This window comes from Psammomys obesus, unplaced genomic scaffold (assembly GCF_907164565.1).
Source record: "Psammomys obesus unplaced genomic scaffold, mPsaObe1.curated_primary_1811, whole genome shotgun sequence".
NCBI lineage: Eukaryota > Metazoa > Chordata > Mammalia > Rodentia > Muridae > Psammomys > Psammomys obesus.
The window spans coordinates 4838862-4859146 of NW_026585987.1; the positions used below are offsets into that span (position 1 = coordinate 4838862).

The window sequence follows — 20285 nt, forward strand, 5'->3', positions numbered from 1 at the left end:
ATAGAGAACATTTAGACTCAACAAAGAATACAGAGGTTATCTACAGTCTTCAGTTCAGTGCTTAGCCATTAAACCAGAACAAAGGAATAAACACTCTTCGTTTAAAGCTTTGCTTTGATTTATCAGTTTATTGACCCAATATGCTAAATAATCCAGTGGTCTGTTGTTAATGTTTGTAACTTATCACTTGTTAGTATTTAATAATGTCTGTGCACATCATTTAGAAAAAAAAAAAAAAACAACTTTGATGTAACTACCAGAGACTTTGATCTTGTGAAAAAGGTGGGCTAGATATTCTGAAAAAAATCCTTCTAGCATTAAGAACCTCACAACACTAAAACATGAAAACAGGGAAACTTTCCAGATATCAAAAGTAAAGAACAGAAAAGAAAGTATCAATTTTCAAAAAATTCAGAGCGACACACACACAAAAGATATACTATTTTGAATATCTTTTATATCACTGTGGCTAGGCACTGCCCCAGCACTGCAGCCAAACATGAACCTCTGTGTTGCTGTGTTGGCATTTGCAGACATGACTAAGATGCATAATCAGATAACTCTAAGTGAAGGTGATTATCCTGAAAAATCTAGTGATCCGCTTCAAACTGTTAAAAGGCCTTATCAACACAGCTACAGCTTCTCAGAGGACACAGTCTACATGCGAACAGCTGCTTCAGCCTGGACACAGGAGTCCCACCCTTCCCTTCCTGGTGGCTTGTCATAGACTGGACATTTGCAAGACCCACCCCTACTGCTCAAGTCATTTCTTTGCAATAATTATCTCAAGATATATTTCCTGCTGCCTGTGTTTCTCTGGCCAAGTCCTGATTGATGCATCTAAGCTGGGGGTCTGTTGCTCCCTCCTTCTACTCTGGAAAAATGGGACATATTTAAGACCTACATAGGTAGAAAGTCAGATTAGAGACTATATGAGAAGCAAACATGAAAACACACAAGTACTTGGCCAACTGGGTATTAGTACTGGGAAGAAAACGATCTAGATGCCCTGGTACAGTACTTCTCAACCTTCCTAACCCTGCAACCCTGTAACAGTTCCTTGTGTTATGCTGACCCCCAACCATAATATTACTTTTTCTTGCTACTTCATAGCTGTAATTTTGCTAGTATTATGAGTCATAATGTAAATATCTATGCTTTCCAAGGGGGGTCATGACCCATAGGCTGAGAACCACTTCTCTAGTAATTAATATATATAATACAATTAATTATTAGTTGATATTAATATAATATATAATAATAAATTTACGTATCTTCCAAATTCAAATTTAAAGCATCTTGTTTGTAACTTTAACACAGAGCACTTCCCATCCAGCAGGCTGACAAAAATCCAAAAGAGAAAATACTATGAATTAGACAGGATATGGGACAAGAATTATCTCACTCATATTCTTGAACATCAACTTTGGAGTGCAGGTACGCATCATCTGCTGGAGTCTTTTTTAAATTTTTTGAGACAAGGTTTCTCTGTGTAGCCTTGGCTGTCCTGGACTTGCTTTGTAGAGCAGGCTGGCCTTGATCTCAGAGAGATCTGCCTGCCTCTGCCTCCTTAGTGCTGGGCTTACAGGCGTGTGCCACTGTGCCTGGCTCCATCTGCTGGAGTCTTAGATCTAGATATTCTGTGTGTTATTGATTTCATTCCACTTAGTAGAAGAATAAACTCACAGAACACCTACAGATGGGGTGAAATCCCATCAACCTACACTAGGAAACATAGTCAAGAACGGCCTATGCAACACAGTACATGCATGTACATACAGACACATACACACACACACACACACACACACACACACACACCACACATACACACACAAAACCTGCAAGCAGCTTGAAAACACTCAAACCTGGATCTAGTGTAGAGGTTTACAAAGTGGAGTACTCTGCAGCAGAAAAAAAAAAAATGAATGATGGCTCGCTGTTCTGGCACAAACATAGTGCAGAGTAACAAAAACCCAGCACATGCCCTGTGCCCTAATATCCCACATCTCTTCATGATCTCCCCATAGGTTATAACGGTAAGGCAAGGACTGGACCCCTCCTTACTCATAAAGTTTTCAGCTTTATACCATGAGAACCAAACATGAAAACATATACTGAGCTACACACTCTTCACAATTGTTTCCGCAGAGCCCAGGGGAACATCCGGCATAAAGGAGGTACCCAGCGGACATCTGTTGGATGGTTGTATGATTTTGAAAACAAGCTCCTATGCCAGGAATAAGCTTAGGTATTTCCAGCCTGGAATCCTGATGAGTAAAATCAGGCTCTGGCCTTGTCTTCCAGGACAGCTTCCTGCCACATACTACCCTGTAGCTGTTGTCATCTGCCCAATAACAACTTCCTCAGCTTCCTAAACATTTCCACCCAACAGCCACTCATGCCCCAGGGTGACACACCTCACCAGTAATCTCAAGACAAAGGGCTTTATTTTAATCTTTACTGATTAAAAGAAAGCATAAAGGTTGCAGAGTTCTCATTATTTAGCAAAGATTCCAGAATGTTGGTCTTAGAGAAAACAAGAAATGCATCAGAATTTAGCAAGAACTCAGAAAATCAGACAACTCCAGCATGAGAGATCGAGGAAATAGTTACAGCACTCAGATAAAAAACAAGCTATCATCACATGCAAATCCTGACACTGGTTGCAAAATCCCCTACACCTTTTCATGTGGGAAATACAAACAAGCAGAGGGTCAAACTTCAGCGGAAAGGAGTTCATCCATTTCTCTGCTGAAGCACATCAGAAAGTCAGAATGCGGTATGCATGGTCAGGGCAATCAGTTTTATATCATCCCAGCAATAATTCAGCCATGCAGCAGCAGTCCGTCCTAAGCACCAAGCATATTTTAATATCAGCCGAGGACACCGCTGCTCAAGGTTGACTCCATCATCTCTGCGGGAGAGCATGGACTCAGTAGACTACTGTTGTTACATTTTACTCTACCAAGTTAAAAGCCCTAATGTCTAGATAGTTTGAGAATATGTACGAGCTCATTAGATATTCTTGAATCACTTTAGTATTGTTTCAGGAAAAGAGATAGTTCAGGCAACCAGTACCTCTTCAATATCTATTTCTTCTTTCTGTTAGTGTTATCTAGAGCATAAACTGATACACTCTGGTTTCTTCTTGGAAAAAAAAAAAAAAGCTGTCTGTATCAGTTTCATTTCAATGATTTACTTTTCTAGTTTTCACTAACACACTTAGCAGAAGGAGTGTGCATGTATCCTAATAGGGCTTGTGAGAATGGCCAATGAAAGAAGATCAATACTGAAAGAAAGCTTAAAGTAGCATTGAGCTACTGAAGTAACCCAAAGCCTGAGGAATAATAAAACTGTGGCTTATGAACTTGGCTGAGCTCCGATGCTAACCGGTTTGATGCTTTTGAAAACTGTCTCTCTTCTCCGAGCCACAGCTGCTGCCTCATTGGAAGAGGCCTCACAGTGCATTGGCAAAGTCCCTGTGAGCACAGATGATTGATTCTGACACTCTGAAGAATTCTAAAGCAGAAAAAAATGTGTCCATTATAGACTCTTAGAATGTCCTTAAAGAAATTGACAATAGGAAGATCATTCTGAGGAGGAAGTTGAGGGAGGAGGTCTTTTTAGAATCACCATATGAAGTAGTTTGACAAGCATCATAATTGTGCTTTTATGTGTGATAAAATAGTGACTGTGATATTTGCAAATCCCATTCTTTTTCTATCTTTTCATCTGTCTGCATAACTAAACATTTGCTATAATCAGTTCACTGTCTAAAAGATTCATTTATTTTATATGTGTGAGTATTTTCATGTATGCATGTATGTATTTGATATGAGGAGGCTAGAAGAGGGCAGAGCATTTGGAGTTTCAGACAGTTTTAAGCTACCATGTGAGTGCTGGGGGTTGAAGCTGGGTACTCCACAAGAGCAGTACGTGCTCTTATCTACTGTGGCAACCCTTCAGCCCCTCGGTGTATTTGTATCAGCCCACTTCTCAACTGAGTCCAAGTGTTTAGAAGTGGGTAGGTGACAGATAGTTTTAACTCATTCCATGAAACAACTGTCCAGGCAAATTCACCTATTGCCCTAGTAATTCTCCTAGTTATGCTGGAAAGCCAACCTTGAACTCTACCTTAAAGCTATAAAGTCATACACACAACACATTCTCAAATACCCAAAGCATAATAGGAATGGGATAATTATCCAGTGATTGGGTTTGTGGCAAACAACATCCTAAATATTACATTGAGATGATGTCAATTGGCACTTTCAGCAATCCAATCAGCCACCTGATTGGTGTCCCCCTTTCTAGTCACGGTTTCTACAAGATTTACACAGTAAATTGTGTAGTGTAGAACCCAGTTGCAATCACTTACCAGAGGTAAGGAATTAAAGCAGCCATTTGATTTTATGCACATAAAGCATTACCTATTTAAAGGTTTCCTGATGTTTACATTCACTACTGAGACTCTAGAAAGAACTCCCAGGGATGTTTGTGAGAAGTGTGCACAGTGCCCCTCACCCTCCCCTGCGCTGAGTACAGAGCTGCATTCCTCAGCAGCTTTTTGGGGGCTTCCAAATCCTTAAGACATAAAATAATAGGGTTTTTTTTTTCTTTTTTTTTCTGACACCTTTAGTTTTTCCTCTGAAGAAATAGATAATATATATGTGTATATATATATAATATTTGAAAATGTATTCCAATTTTTAGGAGCCCTTTTCCATAGTTTTTATTTTCTACACATTAAAGAAAATGTGAGGTTGCAGGAAGTTGCTTGGATCAGTTTTTCTGTGAAAAACATTTTCTTTTTCCTTTTAGGAAAGTGGAAAGAATAAATACATCCTTTTTATTATTTTTTTCATGTAATATATTTTGATCATGGTTTTCCCTTCCCCTAACTCCTCCAAGATCATAACTCTCCAGGGAAAGAAAGAAAGGAGTAACTCAGATAATGGGCAGGTCAGAGGGCAGAGGGCAGAAGGCAGGGGGCAGGGAAACAGAGTGGGAAGGGGAATGGTGGAGGGGAGAGAACAGGGAAACAGAGCGACAGGGAGCAGATGGACAGGGGGCAGAGGGACAGGGAAACAGAATGGGGAGGGAAATGGAGAGAGCAGAGAAAACAGGGAAATAGAGGGGCAGAGGGCAAAGGGACAGGTGCAGAGAGACAAAGGGACAGAGATCGTTGAAAGGAGGGCATGGGCCAAGAGGATATGAGGCAGGGAATATGGCTCAGCCAATGTCATACACAGCACAGCGTACCCAGAAGCATTGCTAAACTCATCATCTAATAATGTGTTGATAAGCGTTTTGGTTTCCTTTCGCACATCATTATCAAACATTTGAATCTGCCTTGTGTAAGCAGGCCTGATGAGCTGCCAGCTATTTGTTAATAGTTTACATTAACACTAATGTAATATCATATTGTCAATTTTTTAAAAGCATTATGTCTTTAAGTTGTTTTTTTCTGAGACATTCTGGAGAGGATTTTTTTTTTAACATAGAATAGATCTGGGTATGAAGCTCAGGCCGGATTTGTATTTATGGTCCTCGTGTCTCTGTCTTCTAAGTCTTTGGGGAGTACAGTCACACCTACCAGACTTGGCTGAAGAGGTCATGCTTGAAAATACATATCAAAACAAAACAATCCTTATCTATGAAAAAGTTGAAGTCACGATACCCTTTAATCCGCAGGTGGACTCCTTTGTCTCTGGAGCTCTGGAGCTCTGTCTCCTGTATACGACATGAGGGTGGTACCCTTCCTCGGTCAGTGGATGTTTTTTAACAGGCTCAATGAAAAAGTCTCCATGTGGTAGATGGAAAAATCCAGTCTGTAAATACATTCAATAAAAGGGTTTAAGTGCATCAGAGCTGCAAAGAAAATTATTAAAGTGAAACATTATGTAGACCTTGGTAATTTCTGGGAATCTTAGAAACAGTGCTCTCAGTCTGCCATTGGATGTTATAAAATTGATACACATGAATAATTGGAACAAATGTTTTTTATAATGGTGAGTAGTGAATGATTTGTCACAGATGCCTTTGAGACACTTATAAATAAGTCCACATGTCCACACAAATCCAAAATGTCACATGCAGTTGTTCGGCTTCCTAGATCCTCCTTAGAATGACCGTTGGATGCTTATGGACCGCAAATAAGAGACCCTGCTTCTGCTTGCCCCCATGGAGTCCATGCCTATGCCCCCAAAGCCCTGATACCAGAACACTTGTCTGTATGGGATATATGACCATATGATCACCATATTACTTTCCTGGATACATGTAATGCCTCACTCAGGAAAACAAAGAAACATGATAACTTGCTCAGTTTCTCAGATCTCATCTGAAACACGGGGATAACCAGGGGTTATTGTGAGGGACAGATGAGTTCATCTACACAGGACTTTTAGAGAAGGTAGGGTTCAGAACCTTACCTAGCATTAGGCCTTTTTTGGCCTTTTGACTATGTCATTTCATAGAACTGGGATCTCAAGAATCAAAGTGGCGGGTCATTAACTATTAGTTCACCAATATAAACCTGGACACTGGGGACTTGTGGGAGACTGGGAAAGGCTTCGGGTTCAGGCTCCTCCCTCCATACATCTCAGCCTAATGTTGCTCAGTTCCACTGATAAGACTAGTTGACTAGATCAGGCAAACAGAGGCCCAGGAAGGCTCTTCTCAATTTGGGTGTCCTCTAAGTACTTGTTTCTCTTCTACTAACTATCAGTGTAGACAGCAATATAGCCAGAATTCAACACTAGTCTTGAAATCACTTTCCTATTTTGATGTCTAACCTCAAAATGACTTAATATGGAAAATAACAAAAAGATAAAACCACTTTACTGTGAGTTGTGAAAATAACTGTGTGACTTTGACTAGATTGCTCAAAACTGTGAGCTACCATCCTCACATGAGAGAGGCAGCAATGTCAACTACTCCACAGGGCTGTTGGAGAATCAGGTGAGAGGAAGCTTGTGGAAGCAGTCTATGTGATGTTTGACATCTAACCTCCTGTTTGTTTCTACTCTGACACTTCCTAGGACATATGTTACTTTTTTATCTGTAGCTTTGTCTGAGAAAAACTTGTGTGACAGAAACAGCTGACAAGACCCAGAGAACAGTACCAAGTAATTGCACTAAAATAGTGAAAATAGACTCCATGCATTATGGAGATTTGTTTCTATTTATGCTGTGAGTCAGAGACCAACAAGACAGAAGAAAGCCAGCCTCCTGCTAATGAAGCTCATTTGTGCTGCAGAAACAAAAGGCCGGAGCTCGGCAGAGAGCCAGGGCTCTGGTCATTTGTGCACTGTTATCAACTAAAATACTAATGTCCCTTAAGGAAGCAACTGCAAAACCTCCAAGAAGGGTTAATCAGGAATTCTTCAGTCTCAAAGAAGGAAGCAGAACTCCACCTGAGGGCCTGACTATTCTCCAGTCGATAAGAACAAGAATGCCTGAGATCCACACATTCTCCTAGAAGCTTCCTTACATTTATATTCTTCCATGGGGTCATGCCTGCAAGCACACAACACAGAGATCTGTTTCAATAGTTTGAAGAAGCTGGAAGAAGACTCCAGAGGGCTGGGAATGCATCAGTGGAAGGGAAACAAAAGACCTGTGTGAGCACAGGTAGGGCAGCCTGCTGCAAAACCCATGTACAAGGGTTGTGCAGAAGGGAACAGGCGGGATAGAGAATGAAGAAACACCAGTGAGGAGTAGAGCAGGGGTGTTTGCAGGTTAGGATGTTTGCTTGTCTTTTCCAAAGCATAAACACAGATATGTGTTTATGGTGCCAGGTGGCCCAGTGGTCCCAGTGTCTTCATCTCTTCTTAGGAAAAGCCAGATGTGATGGCTAAAAACAGTTTGCTTCCAATAGGAGGGCTGGCTTCATATTTGTCTGAAGCAAGCTACCCCAGAAAATCATCTTTCTATTTTCAGCTCTAACTCTTCCCCCGCCCATTTATTTATTTATTTATTTGCTTGCATACTTACGTCTCCATCCCAGTCGCAGGTTTCAGGAAGATTGGGGAAAGAATTGAGGAAATACTGTGAATTCACTAGTCAGGGAAACCTACACAAAAGGAGGCTTGGGGTGAAGCCCACAACAGACTAACTCTCCCTTCTTCCTCCTCTGTCATACTTTCTCCTTCCTTCCATACCTATCAATGTCAGGACACTGCTAACTGACTTTTAGGAATGAACTCACTTAACTGTTTCAACTTAGAAATATCTGTAAATGCTTTCAAACATTTGTAATTTTAAATAGGATTAAAATAAGTTTTATAGCATTACAAGCATGTAAAGATATGTACAGTAACTGTCAAGTCCCCAAGTGCACATCTTTCATAAAGGGAATACTCACCTGCAGAAAAAAAAAAGTTACCATCAGTCAAGTTTCCTATTCTGCTTTGTAATCAACAACATCCCCAAAGGACTCTATTATCCTGATACCTAACAGTAAGAAGTTAGTCTACACTGTTTCAGATCACAATTCAGATTCAGGCATTGGTGGCATAAGAAGGAAAAGATGTAATCACTCTGATATTCTACACCCCAGAGTCACATTACTGAATCTGATTCTCTCCAAAGACCCAGAAGTAACATTTTTCTTATCTTCATAGGTCTAAGACAAGGCAGGGCCAGAAGACGCCATGCTGATTGGTGGATAATCCATGTTGATTGGCCACACAATGGAATGAAGTCCACTGCAGAAGTTTCAGTGGAACAGAATTATTACAAGCCTGGGTCTTCCTTTCTGCTAGCATCTTAGAGCAAGAGCTTCAAATTAACCTTCAGCATAGGACAGGAGGTGGGGGGAAGGGGGTTTAAGACACATTCTAGGAAGAAGCAAGCACAGTCCCTAAGTTAGCGTTTCTTCAAATGCCCTAAGATTGACATCCTCAGTTAGATTCCAAATCTCTAGCTCCACCATGAATGCCCAGTCATGGCCTCCTGTTGTTGTAAATAAAAATGAGTGTTGGATTATATAATGTTTATTATTTGCCTATGATTATTATGGTGGTATTATTTAACCCAATCACAATCAAATAAGACATAGACATCTGTTAAATTTTATAATTGCCTTATTTCCTTAGCTGGGCAGATATTTCTACCTACAATATCTCAATAAACTCACCATCCATCTCATGGAATGCCATCTGCCTTCACCACCCACATCCGGTTTACCTTCCATACATAATCCCAAGATATTTGCTTATATTTTTCATCTTGGTATTCTCTCCATCCATGCCATCCTTGGAGTCCTTTTTGGGACCCACGTGGTTCCTTCTCCATGCTAACCCATCCTGACATTCTCAAGCCTCCTCTCTTCCCATCCATCTCTTTCCCATGATTCTCTTGAACTCAAAAGCCTAGGAACTTTAGCCATGCCTAACCCATCTGCCCTGCCCAGGTAATCAACCCGATTAGGTAAATATCTTAGGCAGGTTACAAAACAAGGATAGGTGTAACCAGATCTTGAGGGCCAGTAATTAACATCAGAATGAAGCATCAGAACAACCTCCATCAGCCTCCTCTTTTGGTACTAGAAGTACACTTGTATCACTGAGTTTCCTTTCTGTCAAAAAAGTCAGACATTGGGGACAAACAGATCTGAGTTCACTATTCAATTCTAGCAAAAAGAAGTAACATATCTTTTTACAAGTAATTTTGTCTTTCTGAGTCTCAGTGTCCTCATCTGTCAGTGTGTGATGTTGGCGTGCTTTCCACTGAGCAGTTACACTAGGGAACGGATGAGGTGACACATCAGAGTACCTCTAAATGTCTGACCTTTGGTTAATGTCTCTTAACACTTTCTCTCATTGATAGCACCTGTATGATGAGGTCATTCATTTACTCATCTTGGGATGTGTTTGACACAGCTGTTTACTTTTGAAGACATTTTTTGGTGCTAGAAAAAAAAATCCTGCTCATATAAAAACAAAAAAAGCTATCTCATAATTATCTTTGTTTCTTGCTTGATAATACATGAAACTACAAACATCTGTCCTGTCATGATTTTTGAGAGCTCTTCCCATAGATTCACGGCTGTGCTTTGATAAGAGGATGGGGGAAGGGCATGGATTAAAGAACACCAATTCAGTCATTGAAGTGAGTCCTCAGAGAGTAAAAATCCAGTCATCAAACAAAACAAAACATCAGAACACTTTCTGCTCCTGAGATGTTTTAATTGTAATATGTTAAAGAGTGTTATGGAAAGCTTATTTAAAATGCATATGTGGAGCTGAAGAGATGACTCAGTGTTGAAGAACATTTGCTCATCCTATAGAGGCTTGAGGTTCCATTCCCACTGTCCACATGGTGGCTCACAACCATGTGTAACTCAGTTCAAAAGGATCCAGTGTCCCTCTTTTGACTTCTATGGGTACCAGGGACACACATGGCAGAAATACATACACACAAGCAGAACAATTACATACAGAAAATAAATAAAATAGTGAAAAGAGGATTTTTAAATGTATATGTCCATGAGCCTGTCCAAAGACACTGGGATCTACATGGGAAGCATCTTAGGATTCAGACACATGTATCCCAGCTTGGAAAACACTGTACTCTTCCATTGTGTGCTGTTTGAACGTTTTCATCTCCCATACTTCCACCTGAGATAAAACCAAGGATGTGAGTAAATATGATTTGTCATGGCTTTGTCCTGAAATCCACCCTCAAGTTGTGTTTTGGCATTTTTTGAAAGCCTGCTCCCCAGTTAGAGGCACTGTTTAGGTGGTCTGGTATGGAACATTGGGAGGTGAGACATAGCTAGTGGCAGTAAATTACAAGGGGTAGGCTTTTAAAGGCTGTACCTAAGCTTGGTTCTTGTCAACATGTCTTTGCTTGCTGGTCCACCTTGATATGAATAACCTCTGAACAAGTTCCCACCAGCATGATCTGACTGTTCCACCAGGCCTCTCTGCGGTGATAGACTGAAGCCTTCTGGGATGTTAAGTGTTCTTGCATGTGTGCGTGTGTGTATGTGGGGGAGGGTGTGTGTGTGGCTAACGTTGCTTCTCAGCTTTACACAGTTGAGAAGCGGAAGAACTGCCTCCATCGTATCGGCCTGTGGGCAGGTCTGTGGGGCATTTTCTTGATTGTTAACTGAGCAGAGAGCCCAGGCCGCTGTAGGCAGTACAATCCCTAGGCAGATGGCCCTGACCTCTATAAGGGAGCTGAACATGAGCCTGGGAGCCAGGCAGATAACAGTGTTCCTCCATGGATTCTGCTTCAGTTCCCGCATCTAGGTTTCTTCCTTGAGTTGTGTCAACCAGATAAGCCTATTTCTGCCCTTAGTTGTTTTGGGTCATGCTACACATCAAAACAACAAATGAAACTAGGACTCTGTGTGTGTGTGTGTGTGTGTGTGTGTGTGTGTGTGTGTGTGTTTCTTCCATTGGTCACTTTTCCAGGTGTTGTATCACAGAAATAAATGAATACAGTAGTAATGGCTCAATTAAAACATTAGCTTGCCTCAATAACAAGAAATTCCAAGTATGACAATAGCTAAACGCAGATTGTGAAGAGCACTCCACAGATGTGAAATTGCAAAGCATGCCCACAGCATCACTGCGGTCAAGATAGTGCAAAGGTGTTTCCCAAAAGTTGGAAAACATTCTAGTAAATAGATCTCCTACCTGACTAATGTTTCAGATTTGAAATGTGAATTTTTTTTTTTTGTCTCAAAAAGCAATAATAAGAATTTTGCTAGTGGAAGAAGGGGAAAACCAACTCACCAACAAAACCTTTGGTCTAAAAATTACCCTGCCTACAAGAAGTGCAGGAATAAAGAGAGAATAAGATTGAGAGAATGCCAAACTAATATTTGGCCCAACCTGAGACCCACCCCACAGTACAGAGCCAGTCCCTGACACTATTAATGATGCTTATTGTGCTTGCAGACAGGAGCCCAACTTGACTGTCATCTGAGAGACTTCAGCCAGCAGCAAATGAAGACAGATGATGGGATTTGCAGTCAAGCATGGGGCTGAGCTCCCAGGGTCCTGCGGAAGTGCTGAGGGAAGATGAAAGGACCTGGAGGGGACAGGAACCTCACAAGAAGACCAACAGAGAAAACTAACCTAGTCCGATGGAGGTTTAGAGAGACTGAGACATCAACTAAGAAGCAGGCATGGTCTGGACCTAGGCCCCGTGCATGCATGTAGCCAATGGGTGGCTTGGTCTTCATATGGGATGCCTGGCAAGTGGAGGGGGGTTATTTCTAACATGGACTCTATAGCCTGCTTTTGGATCACTTCCCCCTGGCAACACTGCCTTGCCTGGCCTCAGGGGGTGAGGATATGCTCAGTTTTGATGTGACTTGATGTACTGGGGAGGCTTGATATAGGGGGAGGAGGCTCCCCTTTTCTGAGGGAAAGGGGAGAAGGGCAGGAGGGACTGGGAGGAGAGGAGGGAAGGGGCACCCTTCTGATGTAAAGTAACTGAAATATGAGAGAAAGAAAAAGAAAGAGAGAGAGAAAGAAAGAGAAAGAAAGAAAGAAAGAAAGAAAGAAAGAAAGAAAGAAAGAAAGAAAGAAAGCAGAAAGTAAAAAGAACTCTGCATATAAGTGGTGAAGTATCCCTCTGAAATTATCCCTAAACTTTTTTAAAGGTTCTTTTCCTTCCCCCCCCCCCCATTGCAAACTCCATTCCTAGGTAAGCTAAGAACTATCAGCCAAAAACCACTGTAGCATGGAAAAACTCAATAGACTTGCTCCCAACACTGTCCTGGGTGGTGGAGGTGGGTTCCAAACAGGAGGCTGCACCTTTTGAAACTCCTAGTTCTGAGCAACAGATGGGGTCAGAGGCTCAGAGCCCCCTGGATCTACTCTCTTCTCCCAATAATGAACCCACCAAAACGTTTTCTTCTTCCAAGAATTTCTGTGTCTAATTTTATTTTAAAACAATTTCAACTAGTCACCCTGTACCCTTGTTTGCCGTACCTTCCCCAGAAAAATGAAGAGTCCAATAAAAGTGGCAGGGGCTAGGGGGAGAAATTGCTAGCATATTGGAAGCCAGGGAAACAGGTTATTAGAGAGAACAATGGGTGAAAACTCCAAACGCAAAAGCACTCTCTCTCCTGTCTGGATCAGAGAGCCATTAAGGTGACTTCAGTCTCATGACACAGCAGGTCATCATTTTCAAACTAGAAGCTGTCCTTACTGTGAGAACACCAAGTCCTTCCTGGGATATGAAGAAAATATACCTGCCTTGTCTTCCTCCTCCCTAATGGGAAAGACTCCCACACCCGCAATGAAGAATAACACAACAGCCATGAAAAACAGTTACTGTGACCACAGGACCATCCTCTTGCTCACTGTGAACACTTGAGACCCAGAAATTCCAGGAGGATTAATGATGACCCTGGCAAAGAGGATGGCCTCTGCTGGCCTTGTGATGGGTATAAATTAACCATAGGGGAGCTTATAGCACATTCGCTTCACTGTCACTGAAGTAAAAAGTGACAATAATGAAGACATCTAATGTACAGTTTTAAAGCCATGAATTGGTGCATTGACAAATATTTCCATCCATCTAATAGCTATAAAAACAGAAAACAAAACAAAAAAATTCATTTTAAGGGTTGTTTCTTTAGAGAAAAATCCCATACTCAGTTTCCACTTTTTATAGCCCATTCCTGTCTCAGCTGTAAAAAAAAAAAAAAAAAAAAAAGTTCAACATAGTTAAATGTCACCCTCCATAATGCTATGGATAGAATAGATTTGAATAATTAGACTATTTTTTTTAACTAAGTACAAATGGAATTTTTCTACTTGGATCGATATTTTTTTTAAACCCTTGAAGACAAGATTAAAGGGCAGAAGGTAAGGTAAATAGCAGCTGAGAAGATCTTAAATTGCTAAAGATCTCCAAATTAATCCAGGTGTAGTTAAAGGGGCATCTGTGGATAAAGAGGCACAAGAGAGAGAATAGAAGGAAGACAAACTCACTAAGAGTAAACAGAAAGACATGAAAAAAGTGGGTGGACATTGTTCCATTTGAAGATGGTCTAAGATATGTAGTATAAATCCTTGTGTTTGATCACCTGTAGTATCTTCAGTGAGATACATATTGCTTTTTTGAAGAGTCATTTATTTATTATGTATACAGTGTTCTGCCTGCATGTATACCTTCTTGCCAGAAGAGAACACCAGATCTCATTAGAGATGATTATGAACCGTCATGTTGTTGCTGGGAATTGAACTCAGGACCTTTGGAAGAACAGCTCTTCACCTCTGAGCCATCTCTCCAGCCTACATACTGTTTTCTTGATATTTTTGTGTGGTTGATAGTACCAGGTCTATGCCAATAATACAGTGAGAGGAAACAGAGGACAGTAGTTTAAGCAATATAAAACAAGAGCCTCTATCTCTCTCTGTGAAAGTAAGATCATCTTCTTGATCTAACAATCAACTGGTATCTTAATTTTGCTTCAAATTGCTGTGATAAGATACCCCAGCAAAAGCAACATAAAGAAGAAAGAGCTTACATGACTTACAATTCCATGTTGCAAGTGGCGGTTGGAACAGAAATACTAGGATTTATATTACAGACTTTTGAATGTGACAGGGGAACAATTTATTCTAGCCCACTAGCTGAAAGGAATTTAGTCAATCACCACAGGGAAGGCACCTTGCAACATCTCAGTTCGCATTGATGGGATCACGTGGCACAGGCTGTTCACATCATGGCAGAGAAGGAAGTAGAAAGTTGGAATAGGACCAAGGGTCAGTTTATAACCTTCAAAGATGCTGTATTGTAAAGGTTCCACAGCCTCCCAAAATAGCCTAACCGATAGAGAACAAGTGTTAAAAATTAGTCTTGGAGCATATTTCAGATTCAAAAAATAACAATGTTTAATCCATGACCAAAAGCAGAGAGCAATGAATTAATTCACTCATGCTAGAGATCCATTCTTGAACAGGTCATGATTCTTCTGCCTAGAGAATGATACCACCTGCAGTGGTAAGTTTACAAACTTTACAGAGTTTGCAAAGCAAGTATTGTGCTTAGGATAAATATAGTCCCCAAAGAGGTAATATCCTGTTCCCCCAACCCTGCAAATGTTACTTTACACTGCAATAAGGAGTAGTTTGCTGGTATAATTAAATACGGATCTTAGACAGAGAAATTGCCCTAGATTTTCATCATTGATCAGCGTAATCAGGGAAGCCTTTACAAGAGAAAAGCAGGCAAATCAGAGTGCATTCTTGGAGATACAATGACAGAAGATAATAGAGTAAATTTGTGTGGTTCTGTTCTTCTATAGTAGTGGTCATTTATCATAGCCCCCTAGGAGAGTGAACAAGTCAGAAAAGTGAAGTCACACAACGGGAAGTCTGGAAGTTTGAGGGTTCATGAGGATAGGACATTGGTTATGACCGACAGCCACAAGTACGTTCCCTATGTTGAAGACATTCAAACATATAGAATTCTATTCTGTTATACATCAATTGCTCTCTCCCCTCCCCACGCTCTCTCCAGGGCTGAGGATAGAATGCAGGGCCTCACCTGTGCAAGGCAAAACTCCACCATGACGTTACCACAGCAGTCCACTCCTCAATTGTTTGAAATTCTAATTCCAACACACTAAATTAATGATTACATTAATGGATTACAACCTGCAGGTCCAAACCATTGATATAGTGAGCACTGAAACTTGAATTTTGGAATTAAATATACATTTATATTCTTACCCTATTGCATGCTGTGTGTCCTTGGTCACACTGGGTGAAAGGGTGGAATGTGCTTTTGGTGCAGATGTTAAGAGTGAATGGCACATTAACACCCATGACAGTGCCTGCTACACAGCATAGAGTCAGAAACAATGCCTACCTCTTATGAAATCAGAGTCTTAGTTAGCACTGCTTGAATTTCAAAGGCTCCATCTGTCAACTGTTAGGGGTCTAGCTCATCACCTCTACTCATCCACACCAATGAAGACCCGCAACTTTTAAAGTCATGCGTTCCCGCTAAACTATCCTAATTGTTAGAAACCACTGTTCATTATGGCATGAGATTCAGTCTCCCTGTAACTTTGCCCCTGGAATGATGCAAAATGTGCCCATTCTTTAATCTGTAATGTCAACTGAAGTACACTGCGTGTTTTTACGTGTGCCTCAAAGTGGCCTCTCTTCCATCTCAATGCTTCTATTTTCTTTGACAGTCTGTCACCGGCCATTGTGTTAATTCTTCTGCAGCCTTGTTTCTCTCTACCACAGCTTGTCAATAACTCTTTCAAGAGAGCATAAGATTTGGAAATGGGAAGTCCAGCATACCAATTCCATCAACTTTGAAGAAATTAAATAGTGGAAACTGTGGGGGGTTTTCCCCTCACAGAAATAAAATTCTTCAGGGAAGAAATTGGTATGACAACAATTTGATTTAATCAGAATCAAATTCATCTTCTAACAAAAAAAAAATCAATTTTCTTGACCAGATGATCTGGGATGCAGGAAATGAGCTTCAGAATTGGAAAAAAAATAGATACTGACAACAGTCAGGAAGGAAAGTCTCAAGCTTCCTGAAGCTTAATGATTTTTTTTTTCCTTAAGGTCTCAAATTGATATGCACTGGAGTTTAACTTCCCTGTATTTTTAGTGTTCTGTCAGCATCCGAGTGGGAGCAGCCTGTGAACAGTAGCACACAGTGATGAACAAGTACCACAGAACCAGCCTGCTGCAAGAGAGCCACATGTCTCTGCAAGCAGGGCCGGCACCGTACACAACACTGTAGAGGGGAGATTGGTCAAAAGAATGGTGGACGATTTTCCACCTCTTTCCCCAATATATTGTTTTGAAATTTTTCAAAAGCAAATAGCATCCACTTAACGTAACACACTCTCATATTCACTTAGATCCAACAAATAACTCATGGCCTTCAATGTCTGGAAATTATCTGTAGATATTATGGCAATTCTGCTTAACATACATCACAATGTATGTCCTAAGATGGTAGTCCCATGTATAATCACCATTCCATTGCTTTGCCTAAGAAAACTGGTGATCATCCTACAATGCAAATGTGTGGTATAAGTGTAGCTACCATCCCTCATCAAAGAAGCTTCTTCTTTATAGCAAATGGAGACCATCACAGAAAATCACAGCCGAACATAATGCAGAAATGAACAGATCAGGGGGAGCTCAACCCCAATGGATACACAGATCCTATATTTCTATGGCTCAGGAAACATCGTGGAAGAGAGCAAAGAATGACTTTGAGAGTCAGAACACCAGGATGACTCCTGTGTAATAGTCTCTCACAAAAGTGACTGCATAAACAAGACTGGAACAGTATCAATAGATAATGCTAACATAGAAGAGAGAAAATAGCATGGGATCCCACCCTTAGACAAAGAGCCGCATGCACCTAATGAGTGCTGAAGAAGGGAGAATTAGCTTTTCCTTGGAATGAGCCCCTAATCGATTATCTAATACAAAGTTCTCAGCCCTGAAACCATATATACAAACAACAAAAAAATGGACTCCGAAAGTTGTATTTATATAGTCGTACATATCTATACATATAAATAAATGTATATAACAATAATAAAGACAGAGAGGCTATCAATGTGAGAGGGCATGGAAAGAGTTGGAGGTAAGGCACTTGAAAGGAGCTGGAGGGAGGAAAGGGAAGGGGGAAAGTGAGGTAAACATATTCTACCTCAAAAATTGTTTCAAACACCAAGTTTACACACACACACACACACACACACACACACACACATTCATTTCTAGTATCTAGTCACCAGCTTTCCAATATGTTGCTTACTTGAGCACTCCAGAAGAAGTGACTGAGAACAAGCAAGAAGAGAGGGGGTCATAACAGATGAGAAGGAAGATACTCCTCTGGAAAACAGCAGGGTAAAGGAAATCAACACGAACAATGAGGAAGGTAAGAGAAGAGAAGTTGGAGCAGGTTTTCCTTTGAGTTTTTATTATTGTGTATTACTTGTATGAAGTCACGGGTTTAAGGAACAGGTTCTTAATCCAGACAGGAAGGGTAGATTGGGTACCTTATAAAACAAGACAAAATTTTTTTTACAGCTTTAATATAATACTTTGGTGACAGTTACTGCATGCACAGTCCAGCTCTTCAGAGTCCTCCAGGAAGAGTAGAGCTGACGGCCTCCACGTGGCCGGAGTGGACTGCACTGACATTGCTCCTGGCCTCACACTCCAGCTCCCCTCCTTCCTTAAGTCATCATCTCTTGGCTCATCGATGTTAAGGAAGCCCAGTGTTCAGTTCATGCTTGAAAAGTCCATCTCTAAAGCTAAAAGGGTGATTAAAAAAAATACAGTTGCTAGCCACAAGGAAAATAATAGTACCATTAAGCTTTTGGAAGCGTTAGGATTTTCACTCACAGTTCAATGAAGCAGCAGGACTGTATTTTCCATGGTCTATGATTTCAAATATGTTGAAATACAAGATGTGCTTGCTGTACAGAACGAGGCCATGCCCATTTTAAAAGACTTGTCATTTAATTTCATTATTCCAAATCACTTAGTTTTAAATGTCCATGCCTTTTCTTTTGTAGTACATTTTGAGCTTTAGCTATAATTTATTTGATGCAAATGATCTCTGTGGGAAAATAAGAGTCCATTCATAACAGTGGCCAGGAGCACTTAATGGCATGATAAAAAGCTGCATAAATTGTTATACAGTAAAATGCACATAATTAAGAGACAACTAAAATGCAGACAATATGTGTGTGGCAGAATACTGCCCCTCCTCTCATGTCTATTAAAGATGCCCATACTTAGGATTACTCTAAGTGGAGGAGGCCAAAAGTAAAGAGAGTCCAAAACAGTAGCTAGATTAGGAAAAGCTAGTCCAGTGGTGCAGGCTTTGTAGAAGAAAAATGGGGCCATTGACTGTGTGATAGAGATTACCTCCAAATGCGAGGAAAGGCTAAGATTATCTCCAGGAGTCTCCAAAAGCGGCACTTCTGTTCTGATACACTGAGACCCATTTCAAATTACTGACTTGCAGAACTCTAAATATTAAACCTGGGTCGTTTGAGAGACACAACTTATAGTTAAATCAGAGATAAGAAACTAATGCAATATGGATTAGATACACTGATTACAAAAGGAGGAATGAGGCCACCCAGAATTAGGCTGCCATCAGTTGTGGTTTCCTGTGCAAGACCTGCACACGATTGGCTCCATCGACATTTCATTATGGATAGGGAAGGGACCCTTTAAGAACCAACCCTCCATGGGGAACTATTGAGAGCTAATGATTGTTGGAAGAAGGGTGTCATTTTCTTCAGTGTTGTAGCCACTGGTATGTTGCCCTCATTTCAATAAATAACCTCCCACTCTGCTCTGGCAAAAATGCTAACTAAACTCAGTGAGTCATGTACACAAATAAGACATGAAAGCAGATGAGAACTTGTAAGAAACAGGAGTAAGAGGGGAATGGGAATAGGAAAAACTAAAACTCACGATATAAATGCATAAAATTAGTGATAGAAAACAGTGTTTAGATTACCAAAACCCAGATAAAACTAGTATTCAACTAGTATCCAGTATCTAGCATTGGAAATAATGGCACTTTGCCCCATGGAAATTTTATCAACTTGAAATACCCCAAATTTTGAAAGAACTGAAGATAAAGCCATGCTATTCGCCTTAACAATCACCAATAAATAAATAAATAAAACTATGTTTTGAGTTTGTCTTAGTTAGGGCTTCTATTACTGGAATAAAATCATGATCAAAACCAACATGGGGAGAAAAGGGTTTATTTCTTCTTGAGGCTTGTAGTTCATCGACTAGGAAAATCAGAGCAGGAAGTCAGGGCAGGACGCCAGGGCAGAAACTGGTAGAGGCCATGAAGAGTTCTGCTTACTGGCGTTTTCCTCATTGATTATAATCTTCTTTCTTCTGTCGCTTAGAATCAGCATTGCAGAAGCAGCACCATGCCCAGTGAGCTGTACTCTCCCAATTATCAATCAAGAAAATGCACCAAGGTTTGCCTGCAGGACAATCCAGTAGGAGCTTTCTCAATTAAGGTTTCCTCTTCCAAAGTGTCAAGTTGACATAAAACTAGCCAGCAAAGAGTCCATCTCAAACCCAAGATTGTTTTACTAAAATCATTACAGTAACAACCAAGAAGAAAATTTCAAAGTTGTTAATGTTGAAATATAGTTCTTTGTCTTCTGGAGAGCAAAATTAGAAACATAAAGCCCTGCACAGGGACAACTGATTCCAAACATTTACTAGATGTGAGGGATAAAAAGGGATGACAGAGATATCAGGAAA

At 40.6% G+C, this 20285-nt stretch overlaps 1 protein-coding gene across 2 annotated transcripts in view; it reads right to left on the bottom strand.

Moving 5' to 3' along the window:
• Positions 1–20285, bottom strand: part of Adamts12 (ADAM metallopeptidase with thrombospondin type 1 motif 12) — a 290333-nt gene that overhangs the window by 203183 nt on the left and 66865 nt on the right. For both annotated transcript variants that reach the window (XM_055601146.1, XM_055601145.1), the window contains exon 3: positions 5684–5834. In XM_055601146.1, the coding sequence (XP_055457121.1) occupies positions 5684–5834 (151 nt within the window). The remainder of the gene's footprint in view (positions 1–5683; positions 5835–20285) is intronic.